The sequence below is a fragment of the Scyliorhinus canicula genome, chromosome 20 (genome assembly GCF_902713615.1).
Source record: "Scyliorhinus canicula chromosome 20, sScyCan1.1, whole genome shotgun sequence".
Taxonomy (NCBI): domain Eukaryota; kingdom Metazoa; phylum Chordata; class Chondrichthyes; order Carcharhiniformes; family Scyliorhinidae; genus Scyliorhinus; species Scyliorhinus canicula.
The window spans coordinates 68,261,697-68,279,529 of NC_052165.1; the positions used below are offsets into that span (position 1 = coordinate 68,261,697).

Here is a 17,833-nt window from a genome sequence, read left to right on the forward strand (position 1 = left end):
ATCCAAGGCCCCAAACACTCCTTCTAAGTGAAACAGCAACATGCACGTACTTTCAACTTGGTATACTATGTTCACGGCTTACAATGCGGTCTACTCTATACTGGGGAGACCAAACGCAGATTGGGTGACCACTTTGTAGAATATCTCCATTCGGTCTGCAGCTATTGATGGTTTGCCATTTTAATTCTCCACCTCACTTTGCGCTGACATTTCTGTCTTCAGTGAAACTGAATGCAAGGAACAGCGCCTCATCGTTTGATTAGGTACATTACAGCCTTCTGGACTCAACATTGAGTTCAACACTTTCAGATCATAATCTCTGCCCCCATTTTGTTTCCTCTTCTTTGTACGTGTCAGCCTTAATCTCCAGTCTGCCGTTCACACTTCCTCTGAACGCATCTTTTATCTCTACTTGTCCCATTCCTACTCCCCTCAACTGCCCTACCAGCTCTTTTGTCAGTTAATGTTTCCCATCGCCTTCTCCATCTCAGTTCCTCTCTTTTGTTCTTTTCCATCCCTCCCAATTTGACCTACTTAAAAGCGAGTATATTTCTAACTTCTCCAGATTCTGATGAAGGCTCATCAACCAGAAAGGTTAACTCTGTTTCTCGCTACAAATGATGCTGAACCTGTTGAGCCCAGAATTTTCTGTTTTCATTTCATAAGCTCATCAGATATAGAAGCAGAATTAGGCCATTTGATCCATCGAGTCTGCTTTGCTATTCTGTCATGGCTGATCCCATCCTGACCTTAACTCCACCTTCCTGCCCGTTCTCCATAGCCCTTCAACCCATTACCAATTACAAATCTGTCTAACTCCTCCTTAAATTTAATCACTGTCCCAGCATCCACCGCACTCTGGGATAATGAATCCCACAGATTTCCTGCATCGGCAGAATTCTGCTTTCGTAAACTGGAAAGCTTATGGCCCATTGTTATAGGCTGATAAAATGGGTTAAAAGGGTGACAGGCGAAAGGGAGCAAAAGCTACATACTGTAAACCTCAATTGTGAATCAGTCATGTTCTTAAAAGTCCTGTCTGATTTTTACTTATAAATTGCGGATTTGGTATGTGGATGAGAAGTCTTTTTTTTAAACTGTTGTTTAAAACTTTGCCATAGCAACAAAACTGTTGAAGTACAAATGCAGCCTTGCAATGCCTTGCCCTGAGAACCATTTTGCATTCAAAATGGCAAGTGGAGCAGCGAATGTTGTTGGACCCAAAATCTGTGTGGAAGATAAAATGTAAGTATTAAAATATTTCTGCTTGTGTACTACATTGAAGATGCAACTTGATGTTTTGTACCTTAGAATCATTAGACAATACCCTGCAATTTATTGTGTCGAGACATTCTCTCATCTCTTTTCATTCCTGCAATATCAAAGGGTTCCCCTGCCCTGCTGTTTAGAAGATTAAATTAAGAGGACAGGCTGCATGAACTCCTGTAAATGCACGAGGGGTGATCTGATAGAGATGGTTAAAATGTTAAAATAATTTAACGGGTAGATACAGAGAAGCAATTCCTCTTATGGGGAATCAAGAATGAGAGGTCGTAAAATTGGAGCTAGACCATTCTAGGATGGAAATCAGGAAGCACTTTTTAAAACAAAAGGCAGTACAAATCTGGAATTCCCACCCCCGCCCCAAGAAAAAAATGACTGAGTACTGAGACAGTCAAGACTTAAATTGATTTTTAAAAATTTACTCAGAGTTACCAAGGGAACTGGAGCCAAGGTGGCTAAATAAAGCTGAGATACAGATCAACCACGGTCTAATTGAAATGGCAAAGGCTTGAGGTCTAATTGAGCCAGTCCTTTTCTTATGTTAGATTCAAATCTAAGTAAAAGACCTGGCATCTTAAAAAAAACACTCCTTGTGCCATTCAAATATCCCACCATTTCACAACCACTCAGTTCCTTTTGATAACGGGTATTCGCTGCTTGTAGGCAGACAGAGCAGTCATTTTTGGGGACAGCAAGGTTCTATGGGCGACAATGAGATAAGTAATCAACTGGCCAGATGGTCAGTATTTTGATGCTGTCAATTGATTAAAGAATAAATGTTAGCCAGGACCCCAGAAGAACTTGCCTGAAGTACAGGATGAGATTTATCTGCAAATTATGGGATGAAAACTACTTTCCATCACTGATCACTATGAGAATTGAATTTGGGCAGCCTTGAACAAATTCCTCAAGTACAAAGTCCTTAATACAAAATTAATTGGCAGTCATGGCAGTCACAGTAAGGCCCCAGGAATGTTCGGTGTTCGGGTGGATAAAAGAACTATTAACATGTGTTGTGGAGTCACTCTTTTGAATTTAGGGGTCACATTACTCTGTTGGGTTTGTGTAAATTTCCTTCAAATTTGTCCAGCGCAGTTACTGACTCAGAGTTCAAGACACTGCAGGAGTAAGAAATTGTTTGATCCACAGCACCAAGATTCCTCACTTTGAGGAATAGAACATGGGGGAGGGGCAGGGATATAATTGATTTATTTTTAACGGGGATCAAAATCAACATCATAAGATAGAAGAAAATGTTAGACAAATGCACAATTCAAGTCATTGAAGGATAAATCTCATCATTTAAGTTCAAGGTTTTATCAAAGTAAACTTCAACTGCTGTTGCAATTGGTAATTTAAGAATGGACTTTTTTGAAGTAAATATGGATCAAGTAAAATTCAAGCCAAGTAAATAATTTCAAAGATTGATTGCAGCCCATTGCTTATCTGTTCTCCACACTGACCAAGGTGTCATGAATTTCCATCAAAGAGATCTAGCAACTCTGACTGGGCATTCATGAGGTGCTGAGGGCCATCGGCAGCAACAAAATTGTTGAATAATGTGCAACCACATGGCTCGGCATATGCCCAACTCTACCATTGCCACCAAGCCAGAGGATCAACTCTGTTTCAGTGAAGAGTGTAGGAGGGCCAGAAACAATACCAGGCATACCTGAAAATGAGGTGCCCACCTGGTAAAACTAGAGGGCTTCTTGCATAACAAACAGCATAAGCAGCAAGTAATAGATAGACCTCATCCATTAGTTGTGGAATCGACCGAAGTCTTGCCACATCCAATTGTGAATGGCGGTGGAAAACTAAACAACTCACTGGAGGAGGGGGCTCCACAAATATCCCCATCCTCAATGGAGAATCCCAACAAAAGACAAGGTTGAAGCATTCTCAATAATTAAAAAAAATAAATTTAGAGTACACACTTATTTTTTTTTCCAATTAAGGAGCAATTTAGTGTGGCCAATCCACCTAACCTACACATCTTTGGGTTGTGAGAGTGAAACCCACACAGACACAAGGAGAATGTGCAAATTCCACACACACACACACACACACACACTCACACTCACACAGACTCTCGTGGTGGTTGTAGCTTCAACCTGAGCTCCAGGACATCACTACAGGAGTTCCTTAGGGTAATGTCCGAGGCCCAACTATCTTCCGCTTCTTCATCAATTTACTTCCATCATAATGTCAATAGTGGGGATGTTCGCTGATGATTGCACAATGTTTAGCACCATTTGGGACTCCTCACAACTGACGCAGTCCATGTCCAATTGCAACGTGTCCTGGACAATATCTGGGCTTGGGCTGACAGTGGCAAGTAACACTCGTCACGCAAGACCCAGGAAACTACCGTCTCCAACAATAGAAAATCTAACCATTGCCCACGATATTACCATCACTGAGTCCCGCACTATCAACATCCCGGGGGTTACCATTGACCAGAAGCTGAAGGCTACAAGAGCAGATCAGAGGCTACAAATCCTGCAGCGAGTAACTCACCTCCTGCTTCCCCAAAGCCTGTCCACAATCTACAAGGCAAAAGTCAGGAGTGTAATGGAATACTCTCCACTTGCCTGGGTGAATACAGCTCCAACAACACAAGAAGCTCAACATCATCCAGGACAAAGCAACATACATGATTGGTACCCCTCCAATAACCATTCACTCCCTACACCACCGACACACAGTAGCGTGTACCATCTGCAAAATGCACTACAGGAGGTCACCAAGGCTTCTTCGGCAGCACCTTGCAAACCCATGACTGCTACCATTTAGAAGGACAAGGGCAGACGGCACATGGGAACACCACCACCTGGAGGTTTCCCTCCAGGTCACTTGCTAGCCTGACTTAGAAATATCACCGTTCCTTCACTGTTGCTGGGTCAAAATCCTTCAATGTCCTCCCTGGTATCAGTGTGTGCCTCCAGCACAGGGAGTGCAGTAATTCAAGAAGGCGGCTCACCACCACCTTCTCGAGGGTAATTAGGGATGGGCAATGAATGTTGGCCGAGCCAGCGAAGCCCATATGCTGTGAATGAATTTTATTTTTTTAAACTGGTTAGCAGCATGACATTTATATATGCAAAAAGAGACTAGTTGGTTCACATGAACTTTCAGAACAACCGAAGAACACCACACACCATATGCAGAGTAATTACTTCAGGTTGAGCAGAAAATGGTGTTGAAGTAGAATTATTTATTTAAATTCTACCTGGACAAAAGAGAGCGTGATATCTGCAAGTATGCCTGACCACTAGTGACTGGAGCAAACGTGAAGAAAATAAAACTTTACTGAAGTCTGATTAATATTGTTCACTATGTTGCAGAATAATGAGTGGTGTTAAAAATAACGTTGGTCGGGGGATGAATATTGCTATAGTAGATGGTAAGTGAACCAGTCCAGTTTGATCAAATTCTACCAAGTTATTAAAATGAGTTAATCATCCATTTTTGTGTGCAAGATCTATAAGTTGGATTTCTTGAAATTTAATTCAAATTGCCTTTGTTTGACCAACCTATTTTCTTTTATTTGGTTGTTTTCTTCCTTTTTTTTCATTCTTATGTTTTCAGGCATTCTGTTATAACCCAGTATTAACTGTTATGTATAATTGTTGAATATCGTTCACATGCCATTTACAAATTATCAGTGCGATTGAGGGGCCTTTATCTGGCGGTGTAATATCAACGGAAAGCATTTTCTCTCATTTTAAAGGCTGAAAAAAATCTATGGTTTTGAACTAAGCCAATTTACTTAGCAACGCAGCCATTGTTAATTTGACAACCAAGTATTCTTTCTCTACCTTTGTATCTCTTTTCTTTAACTTTGCTATCTCGCTTTTGGACATTTTGGTTCATTCCACATGTGATTCTTTTCAGGTAAATTTGGAAATGTATTGGACACAAAAGTTTTTGACCTGTGGAATGGAGGTACAAAGTTTGCATTTTTGATTGTGTTTATTAAAAATAATCTCCACTTATTTATAACCTTCAACCCTGAATATTCACATGAAAAGGCTCACTTAGATTATTCAGTTTGAAGAAGCCCCTCGGAGCTCTCATTGAGAACATGCTGGTAGTTTTCCAGATTTATTTGAGCAGAAAAGAATTGTGATGATCATACCATTCTGCTTTAATAACCAGTTGCGTTCATGTATTTTTTGAGTAAAATTAAATGTGCCAAGGTATTTTGCAATGAAGAAATGGGCAGATAACCACAGTAGGATAAGAATTGGTGATGCGTAACCCATGACACTGTTGAGTGGGTTATATATTTAGATATACAGGATGCAGGATTTGAAGAGTCTTTTCAAGCAGAGGAAATAAGTGCCAGGTGAGAATTCAGAATGCAGAATTGAGACAGTTTGAGGCATCTGGCACCAGCTGAGAGAATGAACTGAAGACTCAAGAATGGGGATGATAATAGAACATAGAACAGTACAGCACAGAGCAGGCCCTTCGGCCCTCGATGTTGTGCCGAGCAATGATCACCCCACTCAAGCCAACGTATCCACCCTATACCAGTAACCCAACAACAACAACCCCCCCCCCCCCCCCCCCACCTTATTTTTTAGGACACTAAGGGAAATTTAGCATGGCCAATCAACCTAACCCGCACATCTTTGGACTGTGGGAGGAAACCGGAGCACCCGGAGGAAACCCACGCACACACGGGGAGGACGTGCAGACTCCGCACAGACAGTGACCCAGCCGGGAATCGAACCTGGGACCCTGGAGCTGTGAAGCATTTATGCTAACCACCATGCTGCCTGGGGTTGAAAGATTACAGAGGCAGATATGTAGAGGCAAAAATAAAACAGTTGCATTAAATGCTTTGATGGATGGGAAAGACAGTGGAGCTTGATGAGTTCTGGGGTGAACATAAATGTGTGGAGGGCGTGATGTGTCATGTGCGTTTTTAAATGTGCTCAAATTCATTTTTAAAGGATGTAGCTCAGGAGATCTCTGGGGGAAAGTTTTGAGAGAAGCTAAAGTGGACTGGTACAGAACCACAGAATCCCTAAGTGCAGAAGGAGGCAATTCAGCCCATCAAGTCTGAACCGACCCTCTGAAAGAGTACGCTACTTAGACCCACTCCCCAGCTCTATCCCCGTAACCCCTGCACATCTGTGGGCTGGCATGTTTTGAGGGTTTCAACTCGAGTGGTGAGGGTTGAAGCAGGCAATGTGAAATTTGGTTCTCTGAATTAAGTTGCTTGCAATTGGCTTGTGCAGGCGTTTGACGGAGGGATTGAATCCAGTACGTGGGTGCAGCACTTTTGATGGAACTTGAAAAGAACTTGGAAATTGCAAAAGATGCCATCACTGAGTGTACATTCAAACCAGACTGAAGGATTTGAACAGTCTGTGGAAGTGTTGGACCCGGGATCCGAAAGAAAAGTTTACGGTTGAGCTGATAGTTGGGAAGTACTTTTTGAGGAGTGGGTTCACGTTATTTTAAGGGAAGAAATGGTGTTCAAAGGTCGCGATAGTAATAGAGTGCCTAAACTGGCACTTGTTTTTTTTTTAATGTTTTTATTCCAAATTTTTCAATAATTTTTACAAAACTACAAAAAGGAGAATAATACAAAGAGAACAAAGCAATATATCAACAAAAAACGCTTAACCCTCTATTCTGCTAAGAATTTAACAAACAAAATAGCTGCTGCTGACCTCCACCTATCGTTCCGCGAGAAAGTCAAGGAACGGTTGCCACCGCCTGGAGAACCCCTGCAAAGACCCTCCCAAGGCAAACTTTATCTTCTCCAACCTGAGAAACCCCGCCATGTCACTGACCCAAGCCTCCACGGTGAATCTGAGGAAGGAGCAGCGCTCCGAAAGCCCGTGTTTGAAACAAACCTGTTGGACTTTAACCTGGTGTTGTAAGACTTCTTACAGTACTCACCCCAGTCCAACACCGGCATCTCCACATCATGGCCACATTAACAAGAGCCTTCTCCGGGCTACCAAGGAGGCAAAGGCTAGAACTCCGGCCTCTTTTGACTCCTGCACTCCCGGATCTTCCGATACCCCAAATATCGCTATCCCCCAATTCGGTTTTACCCGAGTGTCAAGATCTTGGACATAGCCTTTGCAAAGCCGTTCCAAAATTCCGTAAGTGCCGGGCATGCCCAGAACATATGGGCGTGATTAGCTGGACTCCCTGAACACCTCACACACCTGTCCTTTACCCCAAAAAACTTACTCATTCTCGCCCCTGTCATATGCACCCGATGCACCACTTTAAACTGAATCAGGCCAAGCCTGGCGCAAGATGAGGAGGAATTGACCCTGCCCAGAACGTCAGCCCTCATCCAGCTCCTCGCCCAGCTCCTCCTCCCACTTGCCCTTCAGCTCTTCCACCGAGATCTCCTCCGCCACCTGCAGCTCCTGGTATATTTCCGATATCTTGCCATCCCCAACCCACACGCCCGAGACCACCCTGTCCTGTATCCTCCGGGCAGGCAGCAGTGGGAATTCCCTCACCTGCTTTTTCACGAACGCCTGAACCTGCATGTACCTAAAGGTATTCCCCGGGGGTAACCCAAATTTCTCTTCCAGCGCCCTCAGACTGTCAAAGGTACCATCGATAAACAAATCCACTATTCTTTTGATTCCCATCCTATGCCAGCTTAGGAACCCACCATCTATCCTACCTGGAAAGAACCTATGATTGTTCCGTATCGGGGTCCAAACTGAGGCCCCCACCTCCCCCCTGTGCCGTCTCCACTGCCCCCAGACCCTCAATGCCGCCGCCACCACCGGGCTCGTGGTGTACAGCGTTGGCGGAAGCGGCAACGGTGCTGTTATCAGTGCCCCCAAGCTAGTTCCTATACAGGATGACGCTTCTAGCCGTTTCCACGCCGCCCCCTCTCCCTCCATTACCTACTTCCTAATCATAGACACATTCGTTGCCCAGAATAGCTGCACAAGTTCAGCAGTGTCAACCCACCCTCCTCACGACTGCGCTCCAAGAACAGTTTCTTAACCCGCGGGATCTTATTTGCCCACACAAATCCCGTAATACTCCTATTTACCCGCTTAAAGAAGGACTTGGGGATGAGAATAGACAGACACTGGAAGGCAAACAGGAACCTAGGGAGAACAGTCATTTTTACGGACTGCACCCTACCCGCCAGGGAGAGTGGCAACACATCCCACCTCCTAAAGTCATCCTCCATCTGATCCACCAGGCGTGCTAAATGAGCTTGTGTAAAAACCCCAAACTCTTGGCTACCTGGATACCCAAGTACCGAAAGCTCCTCTCCACCATCTTAAGAGGTAGCTCCCCCAATCTCTTTTCCTGGCCCCTCGCATGCACCACAAAAAGCTCGCTTTTCCCCACATTCAACTTGTACCCCGAGAAGTTTCCAAAATCCCTAAGAATCTGCATAACCTCCCCCATCCCCTCCACCAGATCTGCAATATACAAAAGCAGGTCATCCACATACAGTGAAACGCGGTGTCTCCCCCCTCCCCCGGACCAATCCCCTCTAGTTCCTAGATTCTCTCAATGCCATGGCCAACGGCTCAATCGCCAGTGCAAACAGCAGGGGGGGGGACAAAGGGCAACTGAAATACTCTGACCGCAGCCGGTTCGTCAAAACACTCGCTACCGGGGCCTGGTACAACAATTTGACCCATCCTATGAATTCCTCCCCAAACCCAAACCTGCCTAACACCTCCCACAAGTACTCCCACTCTACTCGATCAAAGGCTTTCTCCGCGTCCATTGCCGCTACCACATCTGCGTTCCCCCCCTTCCCTCCAAGGGCATCATGATAATATTCAGGAGCCTTCGCACATTCGTATTTAGCTGCCTGCCCTTCACAAACCCCGTCTGATCCTCATGAATCACTCCCAGGACACAATCCTCAATCCTAGCGGCCAGGATCTTGGCCAACAGTTTGAAATCTACATTAAGAAGCGAAATTGGCCTATAGGAGCCGCATTGCAACGGGTCCTTATCATGCTTGAGGATAAGCGAGATCATCGCCTGTGACATCATCGGGGGAAGGATTCCCTTTTCCTTAGCCTCGTTAAAGGTTCTCAGCAACAGCGGGCCCAACAGCTCCGAGAACTTCCTGTAGAACTCAATGGGGAATCCATCCGGCCCGGGGGCCTTGCCCGTCTGCATACTCCCCAACCCCTTAGCCAACTCTTCCATCCCGATCGGAGCCCCCAATCCCTCTAACCGCCCTTCCTCCACCTTTGGGAACCTAAGTTGGTCCAGGAACTGTCGCATCATCCCCCCCCCCCCCCCACCCCCTCCGGGGGTTCTGACTCGTATAATTCACCATAAAAGACCTTAAAGACCTTGTTTATTTTAGCTGGACTCCGCACCTTGTTCCCCCTCCTATCTCTAATTTCCCCAATCTCCCTGGCCGCCTCCCTCTTCCGCAGCTGATGTGCCAACATCCGGCTTGCCTTCTCCCCATACTCATATACTGCTCCTTGTAGCTTCCTCAACTGGGCCTCAGCCTTCCCCGTGGTTAGCAAGTCAAACACCGTCTGGAGGCTCCAGCGCTCCTTCAACAGCCCCTCCTCAGGGAATTCCGCATATAAGAACATAAGAACATACGAACTAGGAGCAGGAGTAGGCCATCTGGCCCCTCGAACCTGCTCCGCCATTCAATTAGATCATGGCTGATCTTTTGTGGACTCAGCTCCACTTTCCGGCCCGAACACCATAACCCTTAATCCCTTTATTCTTCAAAAAACTATCTATCTTTACCTTAAAAACATGTAATGAAGGCGCCTCAACTGCTTCACTGGGCAAGGAATTCCATAGATTCACAACCCTTTGGGTGAAGAAGTTCCTCCTAAACTCAGTCCTAAATCTACTTCCCCTTATTTTGAGGCTATGTCCCCTAGTTCTGCTGTCACCCGCCAGTGGAAACAACCTGCCCGCATCTATCCTATCTATTCCCTTCATAATTTTAAATGTTTCTATAAGATCCCCCCTCATCCTTCTAAATTCCAACGAGTACAGGCACCCCATATAGCCAACACGGACATCGAACACAGTTTCCCCGCTTCAGGTATCGCCCCCACCATTTCGCGGGAAAAAGCCACGCTCCCTGCCTGGGCCGACCCCACCCCCTGGTCCTTTTAACTGCAACCTCACCTCCGTGCCCGAGGGCCCCAGGCTACGGGCCCACCAATTCCCAAGAAAGCGCGGGGGGTAAAAAAGAAATAAACCCCACTCGAACAAGCATCGCCCCCACTCCCTCACCAACATCCCTCATAACATACTGCAAACCATTAATTCAAATCCATCCAGTTCCAGGGGCCTCAGGAAGGCCCCACACCCATCAGCATGCTCAGCATCGTGGTCACATACGCCCCAGCATCCAACCCCTCCATGCCTTCAGGGAGACCCAGAATCCACAGGTTCTGCCTCCTCGACCTGTTCTCCAGGTCCTCCAGCTTCTCCTGCCATTTTTTGGGAAGCGCCTCGTGCGCTTCTACTTTAACTGCCAGGCCTAGAATCTCGTTCTCGTTGTCAGAGACCTTCTGCTGCACCTCCTTAATCGCCGTCCCCTGCATCTTCTGGGTCTCCACCAACCTTTCAATCGACACCTTCATAGGGCCAACATCTCCGCCTTCAAGTCAGCAAAGCAGCTTTTTAAAAACTCCTGCTACTCCCGAGATCACTGGGCCCACGCTGCCTGGTCCCCGCCCGCTGCCATCTTGTTTTTTCGCGCCTGTTCTCTCTGCTCTAACGCCACCTTTTTCACCGCTCCATTCCTGGTCCACTCCATACAGTGCTGGGGGACTGTCACTGCCTACTTCCCACACCGGGAATCGTCGAACAAATGCCGCTCAGGCTCCTTAAAAGGGACCAAAAGTCCGTTATCGGCGGGAGCTGCCAAACGTGCGACCTACCCAGGCATAGTCCTCAAACTGGCACTTGTTAAGGATTGAGCAGTTTCTGTAAAAATGGACAGCGAATTGTCGCACAGCACTAGTTCTAATGTGATATAATATTTTCCTCCTTTGTTGGTTGTTCTACATTTCTGTTCAACACAGCATCGCCGCGCGTGCCAATGGCAGGCCACCGCAAAACATGCTGCAGGGGCGCATGGAAATTCCCGGCCTTTATTTCACCACCCTCTTCTGTGCTGCTAGTTTAATTTTTTCCATACCAAGTTAACTGTGCTTCGGTTCAGCTGCTGAACCTAAAATAAAACTATCTCAATTCACTTTTACATAAGAGTTGTATAAACTGCCTGTCGCAGCCACACGTCACTCACTTCCAATTTATCTGTTTTTAATGACTGCAGATAGGAAATAGGTGTAACCAATGATACGCTACTTTGCATAATTCTTGTTTAACCTTATTTCTCTTCCAGTCCCTGTCATGCACATAACAACGCTTGAGTGACTTAACGGTAGTCAATTGTTGTGAAAATCAATTGTAAAAAGATTTAAGAAATATACTTAACCTGATTATTTGCAATGCACTACCTATATTTATTATTTTGTGACAGTATGTTGAACTTGAAATGCTGTACCCCAGAACAGTAAGACATATTTGGTTCTGTATTTATAAATGTGGATACAGTTGATCTTTGTCTTCCCCACAGATGTAAAACCTTTCATAGATTTCCTGAAGACCTTGAAGGATGGAACAATAGTGTTCATGGCTACATATGATGATAGTGCAACCAAGTTAGTAATTACCAATTCCTTACAAATCAAGAATGTGTTTGTCAATTTACTTCAATGTTTTCATTTAAAATTGAACTGGTCTGGTAAATGTATCTGGTCAAATCAACCAGTTTATCAATTGTGAATATGTCTTTGAAGAAAATGACAAACTCAATGTTAAAATATATGCATATTTTATATCATGTAAGTTTAAATAGTGATATGATGGCTTACAAGCTCAGGTCTAAAGTGCCATAAAAGAGGAGAAACTGCAATATGGTCTTCTTCTGGTGGATAAATAACTGTCATGGTGGAGGAAAATCGGTGGAGACAATCGCATAACTATGATGGAGTCTCGCCTAACTTTTTCTCTGGGCATTGCACGCTAGAAATTCTTTCTAACTGAGTGAAAAAGGGACCGCACCCACGGTATATCTTTTAAGTGATATTCCAAAAAGAAAGTCTGGTTTACAATGCTGTGTCTTTCAAATTGGTGTTCTCCAGTCAAAACCTATTATTGAAAGTATTGTGTAACTTATTTAACCCTTTTTTTGGTTTATTAATCTGTTTCGACTTTGCAGGTTCTCGTTATGCAATTGTGGCATTTTGTCCACTTGTGCATTTTCTTCCTTCCAAACCTTTATAGTTGTGTGCATTGTGAACACTTCTCCCAACGTTGGTTATTGGCACTTTGCCTTGATACTATCAGCAGTGCACACTTTGCTCACTGGTGGCAGAGTAAGCAATCTTGTAATCACGTGTCGGCCTACTTTTAAACTAAGCGTTGTGTGCTCAGAAGAGCTAAATTAATTCCAGCAGAAAACAAAATTCTTTTGGCTTTTCTTAAAATGAGCTCTCTTTTGCTGCAGACTTAATGACGAAGCACGGAAACTTGTAGGCGACTTGGGGAGTTCATCTATCTCCAGTCTTGCCTTCAGGGACAACTGGATTTTTGTTGGTGCAAAAGGCATTCAATCAAAGAGCCCTTTTGAACAGGTAAAATGAGTCTCGTCATGCTTTTTCCAAATTAACTGCAGTGAAACGCTGATTCCTTTCATCTGTAACTTTGCTGAGCTACGTAATTTTGCCTCATGAGCGGAGTTTTCTGCAATGACAGTTTCATGATTAAATCATTCTCCATTTTGCTGCTGAAAAATAAATAGCTGCATGGCATATCTGAAAGTTTTTGAGGAACATTTGGGAGGAAGAATGTTTTCTTCAATAATGACATCTGTACTTATTCCAGAGTTTCAGGCAAGTGTCTTTAGTTCGATTCAAATTCATAAGGCGACTGCTCAAGAGCAAAACTATCACAAATCAATGTAATTTCAGTATTTGAATGGTTTTCCTAAAATTCCCGGTGGAGGGAAGCAAATCACTTTGCTCAGTGTTTGTGGTGTAGGGGATGAAATCATAACTCTGAAAATCATATACTTGCATAACCCTCTGCTATCAGCAAAGTAAGGGCATCAGTGTGTTATCTTTGGTAACTCAATTAACATTTTTGCATCACCATGAAATTGGATTATTAAAAAACTCCAGAGTAACATTGCCACACCTTATGGGCTGAATTTTTGGGCGTTTCTTCTGCAGCGGTACGTAAAATAGTGTGGGTGCCCAATCCCACCACTTTCTGTACTTTATGCACAAGGACTCCCAAATCCCTCTGTGCTCCAGCTTTCTGCAAACTTTCTCCATTGAAATAATATTCATCTTCTTCATTCTTCCTCCAAAGTGCATAATTCACATTTTCCTACATTATATTCCATCTGCAAAGTTTTTGCCCACTCACTTAACCTGTCTACATCCCTCTGTAGACTGTTTTATCCTCACCACTTGCCTTCCCACCTACTTTTGTGTCATCCGCAAACTTGGCAAGAGTACATTCACTTCCCTCAAATAAGTCATTAATATATATTGTAAATAATTGTGGCTCCAACACTGATCCCTTTGGTACTCCATCCTGAAAATGCTCCTCTTATCCCAACTCTCTGTCTTCTATTAGTTAGCAAATCCTCTATCCATGCTAATATACTACCCCGAACACCATGGGCTCTTACCCTAATAAATTGTCTTTTGTGTAGTACCTTATCAAATATTTTTTGGAAATCCAAGTATATTACATCTACTGGTTCCCTTTTATCAAAATTATTCATTACCACCTCAAAGAATTCTAATAAATTTGTCAGGCATGCTTTCCCCTTCATGAAGCCACACTAACTCTGCTGGATAGTATTATGTGTTTCTGAGTGTTCTGCTATTACATTCTTTGTAATGGACTCTTAATATTTTCTCAGCGACAGTCAAGCTAACTGGTCTACAGTTACTTGTGTTTTTTAAATCTCTCTCCCCTTTTTGAATAAGTGTTAGATTGGCAGTTTTCCAATCTTTTGTGACTTTCCTAGAATTTAGTTAACTCCTCTACCAATTCCTAGTTCTTCATTTTTATTTCCCCAGTGTCATTCTCTAAGGGGCCTATTTTCACTTAGGCCTCTTCCTTTTTATATATTTAAAGAAGCTCTTACTCTCCGTTTTTATGTTACTTGCTTGTTTACCCTCATGGTTCATCTTCTCCCTCTTTTTTTTGTCCTCTTTTGTTCATTTTTAAAGCATTCCAAACTTCAGGGTTACCACTAATCATTGCCACATTGTAAGTTTTTCTTTCTTTCAGTTTAATACTATCCTTAACTTCCTTGGCTAACCATGATTGATTTATCCCCTTTCTCGAATCCTCCTCCTTCACTGGGATATTGTTGTGTGTCATGAACTATTTTCATAAACGTCTGCCATTGCTGATCAATCGTCTTTTGATAAACTCCTTTCTCAGTCCACTCTAGCCGACTCTCACCTCATTCCTTTGTAATTACCCTTATTTAAGTTTAGCACTGTTGTCTCTGACCCGATTTGTTACTCCGACTGAATGCTAAATTCCAGCATGTTATGGTCACTGTTTCCTAGGGGATCTTTTACTCAGAGATTGTTTAAATCCTGCCTCATTGCACATTAAGATCCAAAATAGCCTGATTCCTGGCTGGTTCCAGGAAACCGTCCCGAATGCGCACCTACGAATTCTTCCTCATGGTTACCTCTGGCAATTTGATTTTCCCAATCCACATGAAAATTAAAGTCACCCATGAATAAAATAACTACCTTTTTTACATGGAGCTGAGATGAGTCCTGCTATTTCTTCCTCCTGCTATTGTAATCCATGCCGATTGATGCTATAATTCAGGCAAGGGCTTTCAGATGATTGATAGTTAACTCACTCATTTAGATACCTATTTAACTAGGCTATGATGGAGGCTACTTAACTAACAAAAGAGTTTCCAGTCCAGTTCTCACTTTGCTTCAAATTACCAAATATACTCACTTGGACCATGTCTCATTCAAGATGTGCTCTCTCCCACTGCTCTTGTCCGTTTACTGATCCAAGTATGACTAACTGTCTGCTATAAATATGAACTAGGTTTTGTGCCAACTTTTCCCATTATAAATTTTTAGCAGTAAATAACATTTTGCAGGCATATTTTTAACATGAGATATTGTTTTACATTGTACGTGTTCTAATGTGAATCTTTTCTACTTGCAGCACATAAAGAATAATAAAAATACAAACAAATATGAAGGCTGGCCAGAGGTTTTAGAAATGGAAGGATGCATCCCTCAGAAAAGGGACTAAAAGTCGAGGGCACTCCACAACAAAAAAAAAGTTATATTTTGCAGTTCTGATTTTCTTTGTTTTGTGTTGCTGAATTCTCAAAGCCTGTTTTATTCTAAACTTATCGATTTGTTTGGCAGTGATCTGGAAATGGAAGCAAAACTATTTTTCTTACAAGTGCTGAGAGGGTACTTTTTCCCGTTCCAGTCATACTTCTGCTTCGATTTTTTTTTAATGAATCTGCTGAACCTTTCAGTGTCTGAATCTGGCATCCATACCTGAACAAAGAAGTTAATGTTCTCCCTCCTCTTTAACAAATATTTGTTAAACTGGGTTTTTACATGACTGCTTGCAGTTCTAAGATGAATTCACTCTGGACGTCGGTCTCCGATAAATTGCAATGACTGGGAATAAAATTGGTCGGTAATTAAGCTGTCCATCGTATTTCCTAGAAGCTGAATTTAAGAGATCCATTGTGTTTGCAGCCTGGTCTGCAAATATACAATGCAACATGACAAATGAAATATTGTATTCACAATTTTTTTTTATACTTCAGATTTTTCTTAGAAAGCTAGCATGTCAAACTGAAGCCTGGAGGCATTATTCTGAAATGATTCTCATCAATGTTAAATAGTACTTGCGACTTATAATTGTCTTTAAAATAAATGATTCTCTATTCCTAATGATTACCAAGAAAAATTAATATTTTAGCCTTAAATATTGATTTTCCTCCCCCCCCCCCCCCCCCCCTCAATGTAATAAACTATGTTTATAATTTTCAGAACATGAGTGAATTTATGCTGTGATACAATGATAAGTAATGTTTGGGTCTATTTATTTATTCTGAGTTTTTTGTATGTTTTTAAAATTTATGAGTGTGGTAGTGATTAAACATGTTGATTTGATGCAGATCTCAAATTGAGCAATTTGTTTTGCAGCACAGATGATTCTGTACCATCCCCAGGACAGCAATGCTCATCAATTTTAGTACTGCTTTTTTTTCGAATCTTTTCTATGTAGAGAATTAATATTTGACATTCCTGGAGCGCACTGGTCCTAATTTTTTCAGGAGAGTGTGTCATCTAACCAAGGAGAAACCATCCTTGCAAGAGATGTCTTTTTAAAAAATTAACGTTCATAAGTTGTGCAAGAATCTGAGGCAGGAATCCGAGGGCTCGGGGTGGGGGGGCCCAGTTTTAGCATTGGTGTGTTAGTATAAATGGAAATGTGACTGAAACCACACCTTTAACAATACTCCTTTATGGAGGAGCTTTCTTCAGAACCAAGTGCTTTCTATTTATTTCCATTGTGAATAATTCTACAAGACCATCTCTGTCAGTTTTACACTTGGCCGTTTGAAAAATCATGTACAGACAAACTTCTCCAAAGGCCACTATGCATTTTTGTAATGATGTAGACATTGCTGCTCATTGTAAAGTGTGATTGCTTTTCTGCCTGTACTTGTTTACTTATAAAATGAATCACGTCCAGTGCACCACATGTTACGTTCATAACGTTATGTAATTGAGAGTACGCCACTGCTTAACTGTGAACATGCTTCGAGACCATCCCAGTTCAGAAGGCAAATGTAAATAGATTCACTTGTATTTTGGACGGGTGGGAGTGTGGAATTTTCCAGTCATTTTCTAAGTCAGATATTTTTGTGCTTTTGGAAATTGTAAAAGGTTAGACAAAACAATTGTAATGGGTTTTAAAAAAACAAAACTCAAATGGAATTCAAAATAACACTGTAATATAGAGCTTAAAAAATAAATTCAATTGAAATTTGTATATTTTCTGTAAGCTTTAAAATCAAAGCATGAACTGTTCTGGCGCAGAGGTTTAAGACGTTACTAAGTGTTTTGTTTCCTCCAAGGAGAGTTAACAGCTCACTTGCGTTTCATGCTGTATATCAATTATTTAAACTTAAATTTTGGAGGCATGTTTTACAAAGTTTATAGATACCACAAATTGTTTGCTTGATTGAGAATGAAGAAGAATGCGTACAGCAGGGAGATCTCAATGCAATGGGTAGAAAAGTGGCAAATAGAATTCAATCCAGTGTAAGTGTTGTATTTGGGGAGGGTAAACAAGCAACAGAATACACATCTGATACTGAAGTATAGAGAAATGAAGGGACCTTGGAGTGCATGACCACACCTACTGTGGGACATGTAAATATGGTGATTAAAAAGTAATACAAGATGCCTTCCTTTTTTAG

General features: G+C 42.6%; 1 protein-coding gene across 1 annotated transcript in view; it reads left to right on the forward strand.

Moving 5' to 3' along the window:
* fam3c (FAM3 metabolism regulating signaling molecule C) overlaps positions 1-17,401 on the forward strand; it is a 74,792-nt gene extending 57,391 nt beyond the window's left edge. The window contains exons 5-10 of the mRNA XM_038780264.1: positions 1,122-1,245; positions 4,632-4,690; positions 5,182-5,232; positions 11,891-11,975; positions 12,824-12,950; positions 15,544-17,401. Coding sequence (XP_038636192.1) covers positions 1,122-1,245; positions 4,632-4,690; positions 5,182-5,232; positions 11,891-11,975; positions 12,824-12,950; positions 15,544-15,633 — 536 coding nt within the window. The 3' untranslated portion in view covers positions 15,634-17,401. The remainder of the gene's footprint in view (positions 1-1,121; positions 1,246-4,631; positions 4,691-5,181; positions 5,233-11,890; positions 11,976-12,823; positions 12,951-15,543) is intronic.
* Positions 17,402-17,833: the final 432 nt, after the last annotated feature.